The following is a 25,038-nucleotide window of genomic DNA, read 5'->3' as shown; positions in this document are numbered from 1 at the left end:
GGTCTTTTGAATATTGGGACAATGAGTCTTTCTCCAATCTTCCTCCCATTTTCTATGGCCTTTCAAGTATTATTATCGAGAATAAATAGCTTAGCAATCACACCTGCCATTTCTTTCTGTAGCGGAGCTCCAGGTGACTTGAGTTCATTAAGGACAGACAGGTGCCCTTTTGCCATTTCCTTATCATGGGTATCAGTTCTATTAAATCATTCTTTGTTGAGTCATTTCTAGCGACACAAGTCCCCAAAAAAGGCATTCAGAGAAGGCAGAAACAAAACAAAAACTGAACAGCCCTATCTTCTCTCTGTTGTCAGTTACCATTGTCCCATCCATCCCAGGCCAAGGTCCTATCCCTTCTTTGATCCTCCTTTTTTTCTTTCAATCTAGCTTCAAAAGACACCTACTTCTTCTTTGTCGTTAACTTCCTTTGCCAGCTTCTATCCACTGAACTCTGCCACTTCTGACACTATTTTTACAGGACCATGCCATGCTTTTATATGTGTTCATTGTTACATGAACTCACTTCTATCTTCACATTTCTTTTTAAAATCTAAGTTAGTTGGTGAGTTTCCTGTACATTGACATTGGTCTCTTAAATAAATTTCACTTTTCTTTATCATTGAAATTGTTTTCTTTTATGTCTTCAGAATTTCATTCTTGAATTTCTTTCATCTTTCCTGGGCCGACTTTCCCTGCAGCGTTTTAGTCCATGGACTCCAACCTATATTTTCTCTTGAAGCCTTTGAAATCTTCATTCCCAAATCTCCTGTGAATGTCAGGTTCTCAGTCAATTAATCAATTGATCTACAAACAGTTATTAAGGTTACTATGTGTGGGGCACTGTACTAAATGCTAGCGATACAAAGAAAGGCAAAAACAGTTCTTTCCCTCAAAGAGCTTACATTCTATGAGGGACTAAATACTAAGGTGTATATACCAGATGCATACAGCCTAGATGAAAGATGACCTTAGAGGAGAAGGCTGTCACTGCTGGGAAGACTTGAAAAAGGCTTTCTGCAGAAAGGCATTTCAGCTAAGACTTGAAGAAAGCCTAGGATTTTAAGAGGCAGAGGTGAAGAGGCAAAGTATTCTAGGCATGGAGATGGGAGATAGGAGATAGAATGTAGGAATGGAGGAGCAGTATGGTTGGATTATTGAAAATGCAGAAGAGGAGTGGCTAGGTGGTTCAGTGATTAGAGCACCAGCCCTGGAGTCAGGAGGACCTGAGTTCAAATGCAGCCTCAGACACTTAACACATACTAGCCATGTGACCTTGGGCAAGTCACTTAACCATAACTACCCTGCCTTCCCCCCTCTCCAAAAAGCAAAAAAAAAAAATGTGGAAGAAGAGTAAAATATAAGAAGACTATAAAAATAAGAAGAGATTTCCCTTCCTCTATCACGAATGCTGTGAGGAATTGATCACTTGTCCCCAGGAAAACCTTCATTTCTACCCCAGTGACCAGTTTCTCAATGTTAGTGAGAGTATGATGTAGAATAGAACTTTGTCTTTGTTTGTTCCTTCACCCATTGAAGGATGAAAGTATTACTGAGGCAAGTCAAGAAGTTAGATGTTCTGCTTCGTCAGAGAAAGATAGAGACAGAGCGAGAAAGAAAGAGGCAGAGGTCTAGAGACAGAGATCTCCAGAAGATGTCTGGATAATTGAAGTTCTCCATCTCTGTTCCAGGTTGGTGATCTGTTCCCCAAACTCTCCATCTATTTCCTCCTCTTGTCCAGGTGGTCTGTAGTATACTCCAATGAAAAATCACTTCTGTTTCTCCTTCCATTAACATTCATACAAATATTCTCTATCATACTTCCCCATTTGGTTCCTGTGTTTCCTTACATGTGTATATCTCCTTATATGATATACCCATTTTGAGCCGGGATTGGGCTATGTGTCTTATACCACTAAGTATCAGTGATACATTTAAGGTCAAGTTTGCCTTCTTTTATCAGGACTTCTAGTTCCTGTTGTGTGTTGCACAACCTCTGGGCATTTGTGTATAGAAATGGAAAGTCAGGAGGTTTTACTACTGGGTCTTTTCTTGGATTTTGTTTCCTGTGAACTGTATGTTTCAACTGTTCTTCATTCATTGTAGCTATTCTCTTTAGGGATATATACATGTAGGCAGCTCTTTCTCTCTCCCCCATCTTTTTTAGTTTAAAGCCCTTTTGTTTAGATTTATAAGACATTTAGCAAATATATTTTTACCAACCTCTGTTAGGTGTATTTCATCTCTGGCCAGGAATTTGTCATCTTTCTATTTAATTGTCTTTATTATCACATTCTATATGATATTACATATTATTATATTTTAATCTGTCCAGAAGCACAAATAGCATCCTCAGACACCACTTTCTTAGCCAACTATTCACATCCCAAAATAATTTTTCTCTTCTTTGTTACCTCTTGCTTTAAATGGTTAAGAGTGAGAAAATTGCATCCAAGGGTCCTGCAAGAAACCTTTGGTTTCTTGCCCAAGATTTTATAAGTACGGGCAATACTTTTTCATTTGTGTCCACTGGAATCATCAAAAGTGGGTAATCGTTATCCATTCTGATAAGCTTCGGGACATTCTCTGTTATGTCTTGGAACCATGCCCTGGGAAGACAGAGGACCAGTGTTGTTATCTTTTCAATAGCTAGCTGCCTCAGAGCTGTTGAGCAGGGCATTACCAATTACTGCTCCTCTTCTCTTCTTCCTCAGACCTTCCTGAATGATCTTTGTGACTCCACTTAATTATTCCTTGGCATTCAAGCACCTTTTCCCTCCTCAGAGTATCCAGCTCAATCCTCTCTAAGATGAGCTTCAAGTCCAGTTTTGAACTCATTGTATTTCTTTCTTTTCCCTTCCCTTTCTCAGTCAATCAACAAGCATTTAAATACCAAGCACTGAGGATGGAAAGAAATGCAAAAACACAGTCTTTGCCCTCAGTGACTCATATTTTAGTGGGAGAGACAATTTGTAAATAACTATGTACATCCAAGATAAACACAGGGTAAATTGAAGGCAATCTCAGAGGAAAGGCACTGGCAGAGGGGTGAGGTGTGATTGGGAAAGATGTAATGCAGAGGGTGGGATGTGAACTGAATCTTTAAGGAAGCTGGGAAATCCAAGAAGCAAGGTGAGGAGGAAGAGCATGGCAGATATAGGGGACTCAGAGATGAAAGATGGATTGTCTTTTTCAAAGAAGAGCTAGTAGGCAGATGGGGCGTCTTGGAGGCACAGAACATAGGTCAATGTCACTGAATCACAGAATATGTAAAAGAGATTGAAATGTAAGAAGGCTGGGAAAAGTCAGAAAAGGCTAGGTTATAAACTTTAAAAGCCAAAGACATGGGACAGTTAGGTGGCACAGTGAATAGAGCCCTGGAGTCAGGAGTTCAAATGTGGCCTCAAACACTTGACACTTACTAGCCATTGACCTTGGGCAAGTCTCTTAACCCTGATTGCCTTGCATCCCCCCTCCATTAAAAAAAAAAGCCAAAGATAGGCTTTTAAATTTGATCCTGAAAGTAATAGGGAACCAGTAAAGTTTTAAAGTATGTGTATGGTGGGGCAGGGAGCTGTGACATTGTCAAATCTGTGCTTTAGGAAAATCGTTTTGGTAGATAGAAGAAGATAACTTGGGGTGGGGAGAGATGGGAGACAGGGAGACTATTCAAGAAGTTATTACAATAGTGCAGGTGATAGGTGATAAAAGCTTGCCCGGGGGTGATGGTTATGTGAATGGAGAGAAGGGGGCATACAGGTTGAAAAGATAGAAACAAGATCTGATAACAGATTGACTATAAAGAGGCAGCTAAGTGGTGCAGTGGATAGAGCACCCACCTTGGAGTCAGGAGGACCTGAGTTCCAATTCAGTCTCAGACACTTGACAGTAGCTGGGCAAGTCATTTAACCCTGCTTGCCTCACAAAACAAGCAAAGAAAAAACAAAAACCAGACTGACCATGTGAGGTGAGTGTGAGCGGGGAGTCCAGGATGATACTGATTTTGTGAGCCTGAGGATAGTGGTGACCTTGGCAGTAATAGGCAAGCTGGGGAGAAAGGAGGGTTTGGGAGAAAGATAGTGAGTTCATTTTTGGCAGGCCAAGGTTGAGATGATTAAGTAGTAAATGGGAGATGGAAGAGTGTTACACGGCACAAATCCTCCTCTCTTTCCAATTTTGCTTTTCCTGTTGGGTTTCCTCCAAAATACTGTATTTTCCAAAATACCCATAATAGTTCAATGTTTGCTCCCCCACCTCAGATTGCGGTTTTTGCCCCTTGAAGCCTTGATTTTGTTCTTTCTTCTCCCTGACAACCCGGAGTGTTCAGTGGTGTTCTTCACATCTCTTTTAGCTCCTACTCCAGGATCAAGACAAAACTATGTATACTTGAAGTCATTTGACTCTGGCGGAAATATGAATGTGGCACACTCCCTGAAAGCCACTGCCCAACTTCTTGTCATTGTTCTTCATATTGAATGAGATATTCAGTCCTTTTGTTTGTGTCCTTTTCTTTTGAGCAACTTACAACTATTTATACTTCAACTTTAAGTTCTTGGTTAAGATTTATGGTCTCTTAATACCTCTTCTTAATAATCTGGCAAACACACTCAACTTCCTTCCCTTAGACTTAACAACAACTCTTACAGCTACATATATACTCCTTCAACCTAACACCAAACTCCTTTCTTTTTTTTTTTAAGCAATTGGGGTTAAGTAACTTGCTCAAGGTTACACACACGGCCAGTTATTATTTCTGGGTGTGGTGCTGAGTATCTGAGCCCGGATTTGATCCAGGTCATCCTAACACTGGAGCCAGTGCTCTTACTCGCTGAGGCACCTGGCCGCCCCAAAACTCCTTTCTTTAGGACCAGTTTCCTCACCCACCAATCCATTCTCTCAATTTGTTTTAACCCTGTTTGCCTCAGTTTCCTCATCTGTAAAATGAGCTGGAGAAGGAAATGGTGAACCATTCTGGTACCTTTGTCAAGAAAACCCCAAATGGGGTCACAAAAACATCAGACACAACTGAACAACAACTAATTACTACAGTTACCTTTTCTTACTTTCTCTGCCTTGTTTTGTTATAATTTTTTTTTTTTTGCTTTTTGGAGGGGGGAAGGCAGGGCAATTGGGGTTAAGTGACTTGCCCAAAGTCACATGTCTAGTAAGTGTTAAGTGGCTGAGGTCAAATTTGAAACCAGGTCCTCCTGACTCCAGGGCCAGTGCTCTATTCACTGCACCACCTACCTACCACTCTGCCTTGTTTTGCCAACTACTTTCTTCTTTTCTCTCTTGAGCCTTCTTAAGGATCTCATCCTTTCTGATCTTTTTATGCCCTCCTTAATTATCTTTGATCTTGTTCCTCTTTTAACACCAAAGTGGAATCTAGACTAGTATCTGTACCTATAGAGTTTTCTTTCTTCAAAATTTCCTCAAATTTCTTCTCCCCAATTAAAATTCTGACCTACTTTACTAGTCCCAATTCTTCCAAAATACCTATATTATGGTTTAATTATCCTTTCCTTTTCTTCCAAGGAAGATGGAAACATTAAAAGTTTCTCTGTTGATCTATTGATACTAACACTGCCTCTTTTTTATTTATTGTAGAACTAGACTTATTGATGTCTTTGGTTACCACAATGATTTCTGAATGAGTTTTTCTACCCATAGATTGAGTCCTTCCTTGTAATTAAGAAAATAATTAAACAAATAAATAAGGAAGTTATCTTGTCTGACAACATGCAATATCTGTCGTGAGAGCATTATTCCATTAACTCTACCCTGGGACCAAGATTATTTATTACAGGTACTGACAATTCAAGAGCTTTTTAGTGTTCCTTGCATTACAGTCATCACTGTGTATAGTATTCCTTTTTCCCCCTGCTATTTTTACCTACTCTTAGTATATGCACATTTCCCCAAGTGTCCCTAAATTCCTCATCTATATAATTTTTAACTGCACAATAATATTTCAAAATACTCATATACCACAGTTTTTAGCCACCTCCCACTCAATTGAGATCCATTTTGTTTCCAATTTTTTGCTATCATTAAAAAATACTATTAGTATTTTGACATATATGAGGTCTCACTTTCTATATTTGACCTCCTTAGGGTACTTATCTATTTCTTTTTAAATTTAAATTTATTTTTTCTCAGTTACATGTAAACAAACATTTTAACATTAAAAAAAATTTGAGTTTCATATTCTTTTCCTCACCTCTCCCCCCCCCCACCTTGAGAAGGCAAAAAATTTAACACAGATTATACATGTACTATTATGTAAAAAATTTCCTTGTTAGCTCTGTTGCAAAAGAAAATGGAGAGGGCATATATCTATTAATGAGATGACTGAGCCGAAGGATATGAGTCTTCTTTTCACGTTTCTCCCATAATTCCCATTTCACAGAATGTTTGCCCTAGTTTTCCATACTACCAGTAATTCAGTAGTGTGCCTGTCTTCTCACGGCCCTCCACACCAACTACTTCCATCTTTTTTTTGTCACTTTGCTGGGTAAAAGGTAAAAACTCAAGAGTTATTTCAGTTTTTATTCCCTGTATTATGAGTGATTTAGACCATTGCTTTATATGATCATTGATAGCTTGCCCATCTTCCTTTGGAAATTGCTCATTTATCTCCTTATCTATTTAATCTATTAATCTCCTTATCTCATTTAACTCCTTATCTATTTGATATCTGATATTAATTTATGTCTCCATGCTACCCCTCCCCCCCCAACAAACGATAAGCTCTTTGAGGACAGAGAGTAGTTTTTTTGTTTTTGTCTTTGTCACCAATGCCTAGTGTTTAGAAAGAGCTTGGTCAGTTTTTGCTGAATCAAATTAAATCAGATTAAAAAGAAAAGGAAAGGAAAATAAATTGAGAAAGTCTTGAAGAGAAGGAAGGATTCATCCAAGCAGAGAAGGGAGATGATGGGCAGAGTCTGTTCAAGGTACTTTCCAGGTGGGAGGGATGGCATATTGGTAGGAGAGGGTAGGATAAAATGAGAAAACTCAGAGAATTTGTGAATTCAAATCATTACAATACAAAAGAAGACTTGAGGGCATAAGAAAAATGTAAGTAAAGTGCCAGGCAAAGTTAAGGGAAAGAGATAGCATCATGGTCTTGAGGGGTTGGCAATCAGTAAAGCTTACCAGAAGACGTGTGAATAGCACTCCCCCACTCCACTCTACCCCCAGCCCACCTGTGGTATCAGAGTGCTTCATAGGGGCCATTGATTCCACAACCAGAGAACCCCCAGGTTATAAAAAATTCTGAGTGATGGGGAGGGACTTTATTTCATGATTTATTACCTCATTACATTTATTGGATTTGCTCATTCTATGTTCCCCTCTGGGCCAGTTATTGGTCATGGCTAATGTAGCCATTGAATAATAGATGTGTATTAACCATGTGCTCAGTGTCTTTCCCATACTCATTCCCAGAAGGCTCTCTGAGGTCTTATGACTTCTTTGGGGGCCTGTGGTCACCCTTAGGGCCTGTGGAGATCAATAATCCTGGGTATCTAAGCAGCCACAAACCTTCTATCTGCAGCCTCTTCCTGTACAGTCATCGAAGGATGGCGATCACTGGCGAGGATGTGTCCCTGGACAAAGTGGTGCCCATCACCAGGAATTTTACAGTGGAAGAAGGTGCCTTGTAGGGGTGGGAGAGGTGGTGGTGGTGGTGCAATAGACATTATTTAAATGTCTGCTATTTAGTACTATCTTAGGCATGGGGTGAGGTGTGTAATACAAAATTATGATCCTGATAAGGACCCTTACCCCCTTCTCTTGGGGCTAGAATGGAGGAGCAGTTGGTTCATCTTTTCCCCTTGGACCTCTTTTCATTTCCTCCTTGAGTTGACCCTCCCCAGACATTTGTAGACTGTGGAAGCCTGAACCCACAAATGGGGCTTTGAGAGGTCAAGCTAGTTAAAATCCAAAAACATCTTGACTGGCTTGGATATTGGACTGAATATGGGAAGATGAAATTATGACTGTAGTCATACACTTGTAAAAAATCAACTTCACAATTCCAAGATGAGGTGTCATGGTTAGATAGCATCATTTGTCTGGAAAACAATCCAGGGGTTTTATTGTACTGCAAAGTTAATCTGAGTTAATGGTGTGGTATGGAGGCCAAAAAGCTAATGAAATCTTGGGTTGCATTGAGAGACAGAGCTTCCAGGAATAAGGAGGCGCTAGCCTGCCTTGCTCATATCTAGAATATTCTGTTTGGGGTGCCACAATTTAGGAGAGACATTGATGAGCTGGAGACCATTCAGAAGAAGGCAACCAGAGGGGAAAGGAGGTAGAGTCTATGTTATATGAGGAATCAGTTGAAGACACTCAGATATTTGGCTTGAGGAAGAGAAGACTCTGACTGGGAGTGGGGAGTAGGGGTGTTGGTAGTTGGCTCTAAGTATTTGAAGGAGTGTGATGCAAAAAGAGACTTCTGTTTTAGCTCAGAGGGCTGAACTAGGAGCACTGGGTAGAAGTCAAAAAGATACATATTTAGGCTTGAAGTCAGGAATAAAACTTTCTACCAATTAGACCTGGCCAGAAGGGAGTTAGGCTGCCTTGAGAAGTAGCGGATCCCTTCCCATTGAAGGTCTTCAAGCAGTGGCAAGATGGCCATTTGTCAGTATTGTCATAATGGGGATTCTTCTGGGGGGCATGGGTTGGATTAGATGGCCACTGAGATCTCTTCCAGCTCTCAAATGTGATCCTCTGATTCTGAGATGCCATTTCTTTTCCTTCTGACAGTATCCCCTGATTGTGACCTTCATGTCCTGGGTAAGTGCTCCGATGACTTTTTTTTTATTGCCTTAATTTGAGGAAGGGTTCAGGAACTGGTGTGAGAGAGAAATGATTAAAGAAAAGAGACTCCCTCTCCCCCACTTCCTTTTGAGACCATTTCTGGTTAGGCTGAAGATCTGAGCAGTCTATCCTTGGCCTACCAAAAGTACTACTATGGTGAGGCATGAAGACCTTGGTAATCTATGGTGCTTTGGGAGTGGAAAGACTGCTAAATTTAAGGTCAGAAGAGCTGAGTTAGAATCTTCGTTTAGCTTATGACCTCTATGACCTTGGGCAAGTTACTACCCAAGGACTCAATTTCCTCCTCTATAAAATGATACAGAATAATAAGATCTATAACACCACCAGATGGCTGTTGGGAAAGTATTCTGAAAAGTCTAGAGTTAGAGGATTTAGATATGGAAGGGAGACATAGCTCAATTGTTCTATCTACTAATAGATAGTTGTTGTTGTTCAGTCTTGTCCAACTCTTCATGACCTCATTTGGGGTTTTCTTGGCAAAGATACTAGGGTGGTTTGCTCTTTCCTTCTCCATCTCATTTTACAGATGAGAAAACTGAAGCAAAGAAGGTGAAGTGACTTGCCCAGGGTCACACAGCTTAGTCGGTGCCTGAGGCCAGATTTGAACTCAGGAAGATGAGTCTGCTTGACTTCTAGGCTCTATACTCTACCCATTGCACCATCTAGCTGCCCCATTAATAGATAGAGCACTTATTAAATGCTTACTATGTGTCCGGTGCTGGAGAAGGAAATGGCAAACCAATCCCGTATCTTTGCCAAGAAAATCCCAAGTGGGGTCATGAAGAGTCAGACACAACTGAAACAACAGAACAACAAATGTGCCAGGTACTGTGCTAAACACTAGGCATACAAATACAAATGAAAAGAGCTTGTCCCTACCCTCAAGGAGCTTATATTCTAATTAGAGAAAACAATGTTATCTTCATCATCATCACAGATAGCATTTTTATAGCATATTAAAGTTAACAAAGAATTTTATATATATTAACTTATTTGTAGGTGCCATCATTATTTACATCTTACCAAGGAGGAAACTGAGGCAGAGAGGTCACTTGACTTGCCCAGGTTGAGTGGTTAAGGAGTACCTGAGGCTGAGTCAGATTTCAGGCCCTCCTGACTCCATATCCTGCACTATATCCTGTATCATCTAGTTGGAAAGGAAGTAGAAAGGGTCAGGCTGGGGAGAAATGGGGGAATGGTACCCAAAGAAGCTAAGTTGACTAGGGAGGAGGTAGAAGGGTCAAGAGAGTGAGCATAGCCCTCGGGTCAAGGAATCACCAATGAAAAGAGAAAGTCACAGGGTGTCTACCAGAGAGCAGATAGTCCAACCTCCTCATTTTGTCCAAATTTTAGGACTTAAGTGTCAAAGCTGAGATTTGAACTCAGATCTCCTGGTTCAGTACTTTTCCATATCATATTGTCTCTTATGGGTTTAGTGATTTTCCTGCCTCTGTTTGCCCAATTCATAAAATGAAATAGAGCTGGACCTGGAAGGGAGGAGTGCATAAGAATTAAGGAAGCTCGTTTTGCTGTGAGCAAGTATCCATTCCTAAGAATAGCATCCTAATATCCAGTCTTAAGCCTAAATGTGATCTTGGAAGTCTAGGGGAGAAGCTTGAAGGGGTAAACTTAGGAGCCCCGCTGGTTCTCCCCTTAGTGATGGTGGCCTAGAGTGGTGCAGGGCAGAACAGCATGAACTCTCATCTTGGGCCCTTCAGCCATAGCTTCAGCTCCTCTCTCCTCTGTGCAGGCTCTGATGTGACTGTCTGGATAGCATCTGAAGAGATAAGCCTCACTGTGCGGCTCCCCTTTGGCTCTCACACAAGAACATTCCTTCAGGAAGTCATCAGCTCCTGCCCAGGTGGGTGAACTTCCTGCTAACTTCCTTCTCCCATGATCCCATTTGTTTTAGGGGTCCCTGCCAGCTTCTGTAGGAATGGAGGAGAGGACTGACCCCATACTCTCTGTGCATTTCATATCCATGGTCCTTTAGAATTTTCACCCTTCGGCAATTCAATTCAACAAACCTATTGAGCACTTCCTAATGCAGGACCCTGTGGTAGGTATGGGAACACAAAGTTAAGTACAGCCCAGGCCAGCATTCAAGGAACTTTAATGACAGCAAGTAATCAATCCATCAATCCGGAAACATTTATTAAGCCCCCACTATGCACCTGGTACGAGGCTAAGTGCTGGGAATACAAAAAGACAGGCCCTGCCCTCAAGGAGCTTGTAATCTAATGAGGGAGACAGCATGCAAATAGATACAAAGCAAGTTCTATACAGGATAAATAGGAAATAATTAAGACATTGTTGCGGGCGTTTGCCCTCACAACAGATCTAGACGACTAGCCCCACGGCCCTCTCACTTACCCATCCCGGGTCTTCGGTCGTCACCGGCCCCTCACGGGGAAAAACACCAGACAGAAGGCGGAGGAGTGAAGCGGGGTGGTTTATTCTTCAACAGTTACATGGCGGAGAGAGAGAGAGAGAGCGCCCTCTCACACAAGAAAATATATAGCGAGTCCGAGCCAATCATATCGCAGTTTTACATTTATGGCCTTATATGGTGATCACCCCATGGCCTTATATGGAGATCACCCCATCAAGCTTATACATATTCATTTAAGCAACCATGGCACCGCCCAAAGCCCCTCCCCCTCCCCCATCAACTCCCCCTTTTTCTTTAAAGCAAATGATAATCCCATATGCCAAAAGAATTGGCAGTACAGGCTGCTAAGCTTCTCGCTACAGGCGACACAGGTGACCATGCTTCTTGCCCGAAAGACCACAGAAAAATCCCATTACCACTCAGGGGTCCTGTCCCAAGGACTCTGACGTGCGGTGCGGGGGCCTCTGGCTTAGGTCACCTCCGATTCACTCGAACCTTACCCGTCCTAGGACACCGACACCCTGGGTCCTGTCTTAGGCGGCCGAGGAGGGAGGAGTTGCCCGTCATGGAGTCACCCCCGTCTTACCCCAGGTGTCACACGTCCTCCATGGCCTGGAACCATACCTGAGGATCTCCCCCCTCTTGGAGGGTAAAAAGGGCCTGTTGGGTCAGAAGCATGTAGCCATCCTGACGGCGCCGTAGCTTGCAAACACAATACAAAAGCAAAATAATTACAAGAACAAACACCACGGTGGAGGAGGTTAAGCCTCCCCACTGTGAGAACCAGGTTGTAACATCATGCAGCCACTTAGACAGTCCGGAAAGAACGGCAGGATCGACAGAGGTGGAATTCACCACTGCAATAGCCAGTCTTAATTGTCTTATCTTCTTGCTTGTAAAGTTGAGGCGGTCAGACCACACAGCCTCCTGAGGAAACAGCCCGACACATGGTGACAGTTCCGGATCGACTGTGGGTGTGATTTGAAAACATAACGTCCCATTAAGTGATATTGTCCTGTTACTTTCCACCGGCCTAGTGTCGTTGTTGAGGTGCAGAACAGGGAGCTTAAGGGTGTTGTTAACTGTAAATAAACGAGGAAAAACTTGTGCCGAAGAAGTCACAGGCATGGGTCTCGGGAAGGTGGAAAGCAGTCCCCAGCGTAATTCCATCACGGCATTCTCAGCAAGGAGACCCAAGATGAGGAGGGTGAGTCGACAATCTGAAAGATAAGAAGAACAAGAATTCTCCTCACCCCCCAACCTGTCGGGGGTGGTGCCTTAGTCAAGATCCCTAACTTTGTGAAGGGGCACCCATTGCTGTACCGCTGTTGGGTCATTATTTGGAAAAAAGGAAAGGTGGCCGGGCCTTCTTCCAACCACTTTTACAGGGCCGTGCCATTGGCCCTCCTTATCCTGCCACATTACCCTGGAACCGGGCAGTGCCCGGTTAGGTGCGGGGAGAGTCAATGGAGAAGAGGTGGTGTTCTCACCGGAGGTGCTCCAGAACCTCATGGCGGCAGTGGTGCCGTCATCTCTAACTTGCAGGAAATTTAAGGTAAAGACAACCTGGGCCAACTCTTGACGAGTGACCGACCTGCATATTCCCCCTTTTTGTTTAAACAGGGCGGTCTTAAGTGTACGGTTTGCCCGTTCAACAAGGGCTTGCCCGGTAGGGTTGTAGGGGAGGCCTGTAGCATGTTGAATAGAATAAGCCTCCCATTTATCCACCAGGGACGCCTTGCTCACCTTTGGGTATAACCACTCTAGACATCCCTGCTTTTGGAACAGGCAGCCCCACTGTGGGCCGCTGTCACTCAGTACTTGGAAATAAACTGGAGAGCCGGGAATGTAACGAGTCAAGGTGGTCTGGGCCCTCTTCAGAACCTCCTCGACTGCCTGAACCGCCTCTGGGGTCCAACTCCTCGGGGAACTCAGCGAAGAGTCTCCTCGGAGCAGCTCATACAAAGGTTGCATCACACTGGCAGGCAAGGGGGCTGTGGCTCTAATCCATTGGAAGGCACCAACCAGCCTCTGGAAGTCATTCAAGGTCTTATAAGCACTCAATTTGATAGGAGGCAAGGTCCTTTGAACAGTATTAGCGGTAATCCTGTGTCCCAAATACTCATAGGGGGGGTGCCTCTGTACCTTCTCGGGAGCTATAACAAAATTCTGTTGAGCCAATGCCTGCATCATGAAGGAAAGGCATTCCTGTACCTCTCCAGCTGTGGGGCCAGCAACAAGAATATCATCCATGTAATGGATAATTATGAACTCTTTGTATTGATCCCTAATTGGCTCCAAAATCTGGGCGACATAGAACTGGCAGAGGGTAGGGCTATTAGCCATTCCTTGGGGCAGAACCTTAAACTGAAACCTCTTAGAGGGAGCCTGGAAATTTATAGAGGGTACAGAAAAGGCAAACTTCTCCCTGTCCCCAGGGTGCAGGGGAATGCTGTAAAAGCAGTCCTGGATATCAATGACTGCGATATGCCAATTTTGGGGGATAGCTACGGGCATAGGTAAGCCAGGCTGTAATGAGCCCATCGGGAGCAAACAGGCATTTATAGCTCTGAGGTCTACGAGCATCCTCCATTTTCCTGATTTCTTCTTAATGACAAAAACTGGGGAATTATATGGGCTAAAGGAGGGTTCAATCCTATCATCCTGCAAAAGGGAGCCAACAATTTTTTGTAAAGCAGTGAGCTTCTCGGCTTTAAGGGGCCACTGCTCAGCCCAGACCGGGCGGTTATTTGTCCAGGTCAATTTCGGGGCGAAGCTCAAATCGAGAGTGGTCCCTATCCATTTCCCGGTAAGCAGTCCGGGGTTACTAAGGAGAGTTGCATTTGCGCAAGGACATCCCGCCCCCACAAAGCATAAGGCAGCTCGGGGAGACACAAAGGAGTGAACCTGCCTGCATTATCATCCACCGACCACGAGAGGGCACGAGCCGATCTCTGAGCTTTCTTGTTCCCCCCCACTCCCTGGACCGGCGTGGATGCAACCATCAAGGGCCATTCTTTCCTCCACTGATCCAAATTAATGACTGAACAATCAGCCCCCGTATCAATGATCCCTAAGATCGGATAAGTCTCAACATGAATAATCAAAGTGGGACGGTTCAAAGTGATGGAACGAGCCCAATTCAATTGGCAAGGATGCTGGGATGAGGGGCCGAAGGGAAACGCCTTAGCAATGATCTGATCAGCCCGTATGGAGACGGGGGTGCAGTGTGGATTAAACAGGGTCAACATTGCCTCCATATCCTCTGCTACTTGGGTGGGGACCTCAAAGTCAGGAGAGCCTTCTAGGCCGGTCACTACAGCTGGGTGGAAAGGCAACTGGGCAGGGACTGTTATCGCCTCTCCAGGGGGAAGTGTAAAGATGGAGGATTGTTTTCCAGGAGAGGCCCTGACTCTTACAAACTGAGGATAATTGCCGCTTAACGAGGATGGGGGAGGGGCCCTGCGGCTGGGCCCCTCCACCCGCCGTTTCCCTGCGGTTGAGATCTGGGGGAGACCCCGGTCTCCAAAGGGGCTTGTTCGCTGCCCTGTTTATTCTTGGCGCGACAAAACCGCGCTATGTGGCCAAGGCGTCCACAGTTAAAACACTTAGGAGGTGTTCCCCTGGAGGTGGCTTTGCACTGGGCCTTATAATGGCCGTATTGACCACATTGAAAACAAGCCTGCTTGCCGGGACCTTTCTGGGCTGACGAGCTGAGTTGTTGTATAGCCGCCAAGAGGCTCTGTTCCCTCTCTGTATTCGAGACTGTCAATTTTTCCAGCGCCTGTACAAGCTGGCGGTCCCTATCCTGGGCAGTGCAAACCAACTGTGCAATAGGATTTTCCGGGGGCAGGTCCATTAACTTATCTATGACGTCCTCCAAGGGGGCCTCCGATGGCAGGGATGCCACCGCAGCTGCCTCCCTGGAGCGCAAGCCTTCCTTAACCAACTGCTTAATGAGTATGTCCATCCCAGGGCCGCTGCCTAGGGTCCTATGGACCATCTCCTGAACTTGGTTAACAAAAGAAAGGGGGGTCTGATCAGGTCTTTGTTTCAGGCCAACTAATTTAGGGCCCCCTGTCATACCCTTGGCAGAAACCTTCTCCCAGGCCGCTATGTGTGCGGCCTTGACATCATCTAATTCTAACTGCCCATAGGCTGCCTGCACGGCCGGGTTGGAAAAATGGCCAGTGCCACAAATTAAGTGCTCAGTGTCTTGAGGGGCCCTGCCGGGTCTAAGTCGGGCCAAATGCCTGGCCTCCCTCTTCACTTGTGCCTGGAAGGCAAGATGCATAGCAGGGTCTAGACAGGACATAGCTAGCTCGTCAAAATCCCCCGGGGTCCAGGGGTGAGTGGTCACTAGGTTCATAAGTAGCCTCCTAACATAAGGTGAAGAAGGGCCATACTTAGTCACCGCCTCTTTGAACTCTTTCAGTGTCTTATATGGGATGGGAGAATGAGTACGCTGACCCGTAAGGGGATCAGTGAAAATGGGATAGACATCCCAAGAGGCGAAGTCCACCTCCGCGCCCGCCTCCGCCGCCACATGGAGGCTCCGCCTTATTAACCCCTCTCCCTCACAAATATTCGCCTCTCGCCCTTTCTCATAGTGAGGAGGCGGGGGCGGAGGGCAGGGAGGGGCGACATATGCGGAACTAGCAGCGAAAGACCGGGCAGGACAGTAATTGCCTGGCAAACAGGAGGTGCTTGGTGGCAAGGCGGAGGTAAAGGGCGCGGAAGCGGGGAGCACGCCCCCTGCATCCGTTTCCCCTTTGTTCTCCCGTCTCTCCCTCCTCTCCCTACGTGAGGGAGTGCCCTTCCGGGTCCTTCTTCTCTCCCTCGATCCCTGGGCGCCCTCTTGGCGCCCACTCCTTTTACCTTCATCTTCCCCTTCTGAACTGCTAGCGGAACTATCCGCCGCCTGATTCATTACCACAGCTCTTAAGTCCTCCCACGGATATTGACCGAAGCCCCCTGGGTCCTTCAATTCCTTATTCTTTCCTTTTTCTAACTCAAAATCTGACCCGGCTAATGAGGAGCCCACCTGTGTGGCCAAGGACCGGGAAGCGGCAATCGGGGAAGGATTCAATGCCGCGTCCACTATCTTAAAAACCGAAAAATCAGTGGGTGTTAGCGAACCAGGGCAGCCATTCTCAAAAGCTGCCATCTGCTGTCCCACGACTCTCCATCTATCGGCCTGTATGCCGACATGCCTGACCCAAGGGCATATGTCCCAGATCTTATCTATAAACTCCCTACAGGTCTTAATGGGGATTTTTGCCCCCCTTTGGGCGCAGAGCTTATAAAGTTGTGCCGTTATCACCCCCTTCTCCTCCTCCTCCGGCCTAAATACAGGGATACTATGCCCTGTTCCCATCCTATCCTCTTCCCGAGGCTACAGTGGCCTCGAGGCTGCCTGGCGACTGGAGCAGACCAGCTGCGTCCAGCAGGCCGTCCGCCAGCTAGTCGTCCCGAAGGGTCAGCCCCACGTTGGGCGCCAAAATCTGTTGCGGGCGTTTGCCCTCACAACAGATCTAGACGACTAGCCCCACGGCCCTCTCACTTACCCATCCCGGGTCTTCGGTCGTCACCGGCCCCTCACGGGGAAAAACACCAGACAGAAGGCGGAGGAGTGAAGCGGGGTGGTTTATTCTTCAGCCGTTACATGGCGGAGAGAGAGAGAGAGAGCGCCCTCTCACACAAGAAAATATATAGCGAGTCCGAGCCAATCATATCGCAGTTTTACATTTATGGCCTTATATGGTGATCACCCCATGGCCTTATATGGAGATCACCCCATCAAGCTTATACATATTCATTTAAGCAACCATGGCACCGCCCAAAGCCCCTTCCCCTCCCCCATCAAGACATCACTAGAATTAGGGAAGATTGGGGAAGTCTCCCAGTAAAAGGACTTTAGTTGGAACTTAAAGGAAGCCAGGGAAGTCAGTAGGTGGAGCAGAGGAGGGAGAGCACCCCAGGCATTCAAGACAGTCAGGGAGAGTGGCCAGAGCCAAGAGATGGAACCAGGAGGCCAGTGTTGGTGGGTCAGAGAGCACAAGTTCAAGAGAAGGATATGGGGCAGCTAGGTGGCACAGTGAATGGAGCACTGGCCCTGGAGTCAGGAGGACCTGAGTTTGGACTCAGACACTTGATATACTTACTAGCTGTGTGACCTTGGGTAAGTCACTTAACCCCAATTGCCTTGCTCTCCACCCTCAAAAAAAAAAAAAGAATAAGGTGTAAGAAGACTGGAAAGGTAGGAGGGGGCTAGGTTATGAAGGGATGTAAACATTTTGTATTTGATCTTGGAGGCAATAGGAAGTCATTGGAGTTCATTCATTGAGTAGGAGTGGGTAGGTGACATGGTTGAACTTTTGCTTTAGGAAAATCACCTTAGTGGCTGAATGAAGAATGGACTGGAGTGGAGAGAGACTTGAGGCAGGCAACTACCAGCAGGTTATTGCTGTAGTCTAGGTAGGAGGGAATAAGGACCTGTACTAGGGTGGTTGGCAATGTCAGAGATAAGGGGCCATATTCAATAGATGTTATAAAGATGAAATCAATAGGTCTTGACAATAGTTTGCATATTGGAGAGTAAGAGAGTGAGGGATCCAGGATGATGCCTAGGTTTTGAGCCTGAGGAACTGGGAGGATGATGTTGCCCTCTATAGTAATGGGAAAAGAATTTAGGCAGAAAGGAGGGTTTAGGCACAAAGACAATGAGTTCAGTTTTGGATATACTGAGTTGTATTGACCATCCAGTTTGAGATTTCTGAAAAGCAGGTGGAGATTTGAGATTCAATGTCAGCAGGAAGACTGGGGCAAGATGGGTAGATCTGAGAATCTTCAGCATTAGAGATGGTAATTAAAACTATGTGAGTTGATTAGATCATCAAGTGAAATAGAATAGAGGGAGAAGAGAAAAGGGACAGAACCAAAGTATACTTATGATTAAAACAATTTCTGCCAGAAACAATTTTTTAAATTTAAATTATTATGAAGCCAAGCATTTTTTGTCTTAGAGAGAGAAATATCTAAACTGGCATAATCTTTCCCGGCCTTCAGACATGTTTCCTCTCCAAGACAATTTGAAATAACATTTCTTAGAATCTTAAACAAGGAAAATATAATAGTATCTATTAAAGGCGCAGCTTGATGGTGAAGTGGATAGAGCACTAGACCTGGAGTCAGGAAGACTGGAGTTCAAATGAGGCCCTGGACACTTACTAGCTTTGTGTCCCTGTGCCAATCACTAAACCTTAGTGTGCCTCAGTTTCCTCACTTGTAAAATGGGGATAATAATGACACCTACCTCCAGGGCTGTAGTGAGAGTCAAATAATATTAGTAAAGCTCTTAGCATAGTGTTTCGCACAACTGAAACACTAAATAAAGATTAGCTATTAGCCATATAATTAGTTTCCTTTGTAAACCTATATATTTTATTTTTTGCATTTAAAAACATGATTCTGAGGAGACAGTAGGTTTGCCAGCCTGCTAAAGGGACCCACAACACTGAAAAGTGTTTTTCCTTCTCTTCTCCCTGTCCTTCCCCTTCCCTTCAAGTAGAATGTCAGCGCCTTGAGGTCAAGGACTATTTTTTTTTAAAGGGAAAGGGGGAAGTCTTTTTTATCTATACACCTAGCACAATGCCCTGAACTTAATATGGGCTCAACATTTTGTTGACTTGAATTTTTACCTGTGAGAGCAAATGGATGGAAATAAGAAAGGACCGGATGTAAATGAGGTCTGAAGAATTCTAGAGTGGAGAGGATGTGAAGGTAACTGCTTAGCTGGAGACTGAGAGGTATGTTCAAGATGTGCTGATCGGACCTTGAATGTCAGGATCAAGAGATTATTTATACTTTTGTTCAGTGGACAATGAGGAGGCTGTAGAGAATTTGGCAGAGAGGATCTATGTGATCCCGATGAGATTTTAGGGAGATTTCTCATGTCAAATGTGGAGGATGGACTGGAGAAGGGATCTCCTGGAGGCAGGAAGACCAGTGAGGAGGCTTATACCAGGCAGGCTATGATAAGAGTTTGAACAAAGTTGAGAGGTTAGAAGAAAAGACATATGTGATAGATATTGCAAAGGTAGAATGGCAGTTCTTGGTACATGAATTGCCATTGTGGGAGTGAGTCTTCTCTGCAAGAGGGGCTTAAGGATCTCAGTTGTTTTTATCCAATGTCCCCAGAAGGCCCTATTTGTGAGGGCTTTGAGATCCTCAGGCCTTATACTGAGCTGTGGTCACCCAGAGACTGCATCTTTCCTGTCTCTCCTTTCCCATATTGCTCATTTCCTGTTCTGTCTTTGGGGACAGCATAGCCTGACTATTGAGCCATGGAAGACATGGAGAGGGGCCACCCAGAAGCAATCTGGAGCTGGGGGACGGAGGGAAGTAGGCCCTTTTGAATTATGACCAAAGAGAGACACAGAGAATGTTGAAAGGGACCTCAGAGGCCTCCTCTAATCTTATCATTTGCAGGGAGGAAAGAGGCCCAGGGAGAGGCCCAAGATCACACAGTAGCAGAGCTGGGACCAGAATCCAAGGGTTTTGACTCATCCTAGGGCCCCTTCCCTTTTATCAGCTCCTCTTTTCTGTCCCAATCTTCGGTCCTGGGGAATGTTGGAGTGGGATCCAGGAAGTCTTTTATTGTTAGGGCTGAAACATGGTGATTCTAATTGTTATTGCTCTCTCCCCAAATACTTTGTTTCTGTTTTGTATGTATTTGTATGTTGACTTAATCTGTTGTCAATTCTCCAGGGATGGGCTGGTTCACTGTTGTCTCTGTAACCCTAGTTGGTGCAGGTATTTCAAAAGATGCTTGTCAAATTGAATTCAACCAATTAATCAAGTATTTACTATGTGCTAGGTAGGCACTGGCTAAATGATGGGGATAGCCATTCAATAAACATTTATTGAGTACTTACCATATGACTCTGCGCTAAGCATTGGAGATAGAAAGGCAAAAAACATCTCCTGCCCTCGAGGAGCTCACAATCTATCTATCTATGGTAGTCGAAGAGGGGGAAGGTACTAGCATTAAGGGAAACTGGGAAAGGCTTCTTGTTTTTTTGGTAGAAGGTGGGGTGTTAGGTGATACTTGAAGGAAGCTAGGGAGAGAATTTGGGGCATGAAGGGACAGCTAGTAAAAATGGTTAGAGTCAGAAGATAGTGTCTTGAGTGAAGAACAGCAAAGATACAAAGACAAAAATGAACCAGTTCTATGCCCCCTGCCTTGGAGTAGATAATATACACAGTTGAATCTGGGTAGACAGCCTGGTTGTCTCATCTTATTTGAAAGTTGTCAATAGTAAGAGAAATTAGACTTGTCCTGCTTGACCTCAGAGCATAAACTAGGAAGGGGGAAAGAAAAAGGGGAAAGAGTGCTACTGGGAGGCAGATTTTAGCTTGATAAAAGGAAAAACTTTCTAAAAAACCTATCCAACAATGGAATGGATTGTTTAGTAAGGTAGTGAACTAGAGTGTCTGGAAGTATTTAAATGAAGGCTGGATGGAGTTGGAGGAGGTACTTTTTGGGATCCCTTGCAGTTCTGAAATTCTGTGAGTGTCAGAAAGAAATTAGTGAACTCAGCATGGCTCAGTAGAAAAAAAGCATTGAATTTGGAGTCAGAAGACCTTGTTAAAATTCCAGCTTTGGCAACTGGGTGATCTTGTGCAAATCACTTAGCCTCTGTGGGTCTCAGTTTCCCTACTTGCAAAATGAAGTGGGTCGACTTAGATGTTTCAACCAAATTTTACAGTAATAATAGTAACTGGCATTTATAGTAACTGGCTTTAGGAATGCAAGGCATTCTCTTTTAATCCTCACCACAACCCTGTGAACTAGATTCTATGGGTATTATTATTCTTCCCATTTTACAGATGAGCACATGGAGACTCAGAAAGGTTGAGTAATTTGTCTGTGATTCCACAGCTAATCAAGAACCAGAATCGGGATTTGAACCTAACTTCGCTCTGGCACTGTATCCATGACGCCATATTACCTCTTATTTATGTCCATCTAGCAACAGAAGTGGTTTTCCCAGCAAGAACACATAGTTATTCACTCAATCAGCCAGGCGTTTATTAGGCGCCTAAGGTGTATAGCACCTCGCATCTAGCGCTTCCACGCTTATTCTGGGACTTGGGCTGAAGTTGTGCTTCCCCTCCCACAGCCCCAGGCCCTGGAGTCCCAGATCCCCAGTTCCGGTGGCTGGGCCGATACCGGTGCGCAGGTCTGCGGGAGGAACCGCAGCCGAAGCAGCAGCAGCAGCCTCAGAAACCTGTGCTTGCAGTCGCAGGTAGGTCCTCTGGGAGAACGGGGATTGGTGGAGACTGGGAAAATCCACCCCCGGCGGGAGGCCCCTGGAGATTGGAGAACGACCCTAGCAAGTGGGCGGGCTCCACGGGAGAAGAGTTCTGCGATTGGCGAAGACTGAGTGACGTCTAGGAAAAGGGGCAGGCCCTGTGGTGGGCTCCTGGAGGGTGAGGAAGCTGAGGGAGGAAGCTGTGGCAGTGGCCGGGAGATGACATGTCCGGCTTTCAGGAGCGGAATGCTGCAGGTTAGTTTGGGAACCCGGACCTGAAAGACCCGGGACGCTTTAAAAGGGCCGGCACATTAGCGGGCTGAGAAAGAGGATCCCGTCTGCCCTTCCCTTTTCTCTCTCAGGCTTGGAAGGAAGCTCGCTTATTTGGGGCAGGGTCGGGGAGAAGGGGTGGTCTGTGTGCAAAAAAGATTATGGGATGGGGGGGTGGTCAGTGTGCAATAAGAACGGATTATTCCGAAGGATCAGTGTGCAAGAAGAGAGGGTTATTCGAGAGGGTCAGTGTGCAACAAGAGTGCAACAAGAACGGATTATGCCGGAGGTTCGGTGTGCAAGAAGAGAGGGCTATTTTGGAGGTCAGTGTGCAAGAAGGGCGGGTTATTTCGGAGGGGCACTGTGGAAGAAGGGTGAATTATTGGAAGGGGGTGTCTGTGCGGAAGATGGGGATTATTCGGGAGGGTCTAAAAATTCTGAAGAATGTCAACCCCCTGAGGGCAGGGACAGTTCCATTTTTGTCTCTAGCCCCAGTACCTGTCACCGTGTGCCTGGCGAATAGTAGGCGTTTAATTAATGTTTGTTGAATTGGAGGGTCACTATGAAGGGAAGGAGGCCAAGACTGGTAGTATGGTGAATGAATCAATTAGGTCATAGAGGAAGATTCATCGACTTGATCTGTGAGGAAGGAGGGTAGGATGATTAATCATCTAAATTAACCACATTCTTTCTGTAGAGGGAGGGTCCTCATTGGGTGAAGAGACCATGCATACTTGTGAATGAAATACTGTGTGTAATTATAGTGAGGGCTGTCTATTGGAGGGAGAAGCAAGAGTAACTGGGCTGGAATTGAGATTTGGGTCCTAGCTCCTATTCTGCCACAAATTCCCTGTGTAATTTTTTTAGCAAGTTGTTTCAATTTCTTACTTCATATTTTACTCGTGTATAAAATGAGAGGGTTCAGTTAAGGCTTCTTAACTTGATAACTATTTCAATATAATTTGTTTCCTTTATAATCTTATGTGTTTTATTTTATTCTTTCAAACACATTATTTTTAGAAGGGGTCCATAGCTTTCGCTAGAAGTGGAAAGAGAATCAAAGTAGAAAAAAAAAGTTAACCCTCAGCTAAGCAACCTCTAAGAGCTGGAAGGGAGCTAACATTCTTTGAGTCTGTGTGTATCAGTAATGAACACTGAACATGGACTTTAGGCAGATCCTAGGGCATGCCTGTACACTTCTGGGCATCAGAATTCCTTCTCTTGGAGTCTGGGTAGGAACTAGAAACTTGACTAATGGAAAAGAACCTGGTCCCGACAGTCAGGTGATGTGACCAAGTGACCGTTTCTTACAGGATGTCTGACTTGGGGTAAGTCAGTTCTGCTCTCTGGGTCTCATTTTCTTCCTTCTGGTCTATAATCTCTATGATCTGTTCCAGGACTGAACTACAATTTTATGATGTCATCCTTCCCTACATAGCTCCTTGGAATATTTGAATGTCAGAATTGGAAGAGACCTTAGACTTAATCTAGTCCAAAGCTCTGCTTTTGTGGATGGGTGACTAAACTCAGAAATGAAATTACTTGTTCAGGGTCATTGTAGCCAGTTCATTGTGGTTCCCACATATGAACTGAGTGTTTGAGGATCTGATTGTTACCACTGGACTCCAAGATGAGCTTGCAGGGTAAAAATAATTGGACAATCTCCACCTAGTCCCTTGTGGGCATTACTATGTAGACTTAAGGGCCAGCTGTTTGGTTGTACTTGGCTAAGTGTGGGCCTATAATGTAGATCAGCCTGATGCTTTGGTAAGGAACAGTGCAGACCTCTGTGGGTCCAGTTCCAAGACTTTTCTGGAGGGATCAAGAGGCTAGGACCTTTCCCTTGATGTGGTAATGAATGCCCAGTTTATCAAGTAGAATTTGGGTACAATAACAAGATAGTGAGTTGCCTCTTTTTCTCAGTCATTGGCAGGAATTGAAGAATGTGTTAGAGGGCTTTGTCAAGGCCATGAGAACTGGGAGGGACCTGGTTTCACAAGAGTTTAAAGAGAGAATAGTGCTTCTATTTCATGGCAGCCTCCATAAGTAGAAGTTCAGGTGTTTGATAGGGATGTTTATTTGTGTCTTTTCTAGGCTTGGCTAAGGGAAACTCAAACTGCTTGATCTTCCCACTTTTTTCATTCCTTCAATGCTGTGCTCTGTGCTTTAACAAGTAAGTCATAAAGATGAAAGGGACATTCTCTTTGCTTTCCCTCTGAAGGAAGCTGCCCATGATCAGGTTCTCAGGGACCTGGTGGAAGAAAGGCACAATCCTAGCATTCCTCCTTCATTGTGGTGTCTTCTCTCTTATTATCTCCAGCTTATCTTGTCTCTATCTTGTCCACACATAGCTCTTTGCATGTTGTCTGTATTAGACCCTGAGCTCCTTAAGGGCTGGGACTGGCTTTTGCTTTTTTTTTTTTTTTTGTATTCTCAGAGTTTAGCACATAATTAATAAATTGAAGTAATAATACTTGCATAGTAATAATTCATAATAATACTAAAATAATAATTGAAGTACATTCTTTCTCTTCTCATATCAGTGTGTTACTGTTGCCCAGCTTCCTTCCCTCTTCAAGCAGAACCTTTCAAAGTCTTCTTAGGCCATGTTTAAACTCAATTAATTGCTGCCTTAGGAGATATACACAGGTGTCTCTATGATTTGTTTCCATCTCCAAAAATTATAACTACCTGATTGTTAAGGGCTTTGCTTTTTTTTTTTTTATTGTAGCTTTGTCTGTTTGCTAAAAATGGCCTCTTTGAGGATTGCCCTTGGACTTTGTTGGGTAGTGTTATTATATGTTTTCTTTAAAAGCCTCTTGATGTGAAGACCAGGCCCTTAGGGCTAGACATTTAACATTCCAGAACTTGGCTGACCTCATGTCTGAGAATAGGTTGAGGACAAAAAACTAAGTAGGAGGAACATTGTTAAAGATTAAGGCCATTCAGAGTCCAGGTAATGAAACCCCAGAAAAGCAGGGACTCTTGGACTTGGCCCCTAATATCTGCACATTATAAAAAAGGGAAAATAAAAATCCCAACCACTTCCTGATAGGCCAACCAAGGTCTAACTAATTAAGACAAAAGTCTTCCAGGAAATGGAAGGAGGATTGAAAGAAAAGAGCAAACATGTGTAGGGGGTCTTCAGGACAAGAGAACAAACAAATCCTGCTGTCTGGAGAGGGGCTAGGAAGAAAGGAACATTAGAATCCTAGAAGG

At 44.6% G+C, this 25,038-nt stretch overlaps 1 protein-coding gene across 6 annotated transcripts in view; it reads left to right on the top strand.

Moving 5' to 3' along the window:
* Positions 1–25,038, top strand: part of INPP5B (inositol polyphosphate-5-phosphatase B) — an 83,590-nt gene that overhangs the window by 3,569 nt on the left and 54,983 nt on the right. For 3 of the 6 annotated variants that reach the window (XM_069067976.1, XM_069067977.1, XM_069067978.1), the window contains exons 4-7: positions 7,553–7,650; positions 8,767–8,796; positions 10,592–10,702; positions 21,418–21,543. In XM_069067976.1, the coding sequence (XP_068924077.1) occupies positions 7,553–7,650; positions 8,767–8,796; positions 10,592–10,702; positions 21,418–21,543 (365 nt within the window). Of the gene's footprint in view, positions 1–7,552; positions 7,651–8,766; positions 8,797–10,591; positions 10,703–21,417; positions 21,544–21,652; positions 21,805–22,570; positions 23,148–25,038 lie in introns of those variants that run through there. The other 3 variants (XM_069067979.1, XM_069067980.1, XM_069067981.1) reach the window with 3 other exon arrangements.

The sequence above is a fragment of the Petaurus breviceps genome, unplaced genomic scaffold (genome assembly GCF_028583685.1).
Source record: "Petaurus breviceps papuanus isolate PSGF00001 unplaced genomic scaffold, PetGlider_PUasm1.0 90760, whole genome shotgun sequence".
NCBI classification, from domain to species: Eukaryota; Metazoa; Chordata; class Mammalia; order Diprotodontia; family Petauridae; genus Petaurus; species Petaurus breviceps.
Note: the sequence above shows the minus strand (reverse complement) of the source record. Positions and strands in the feature narration are given on the sequence as shown.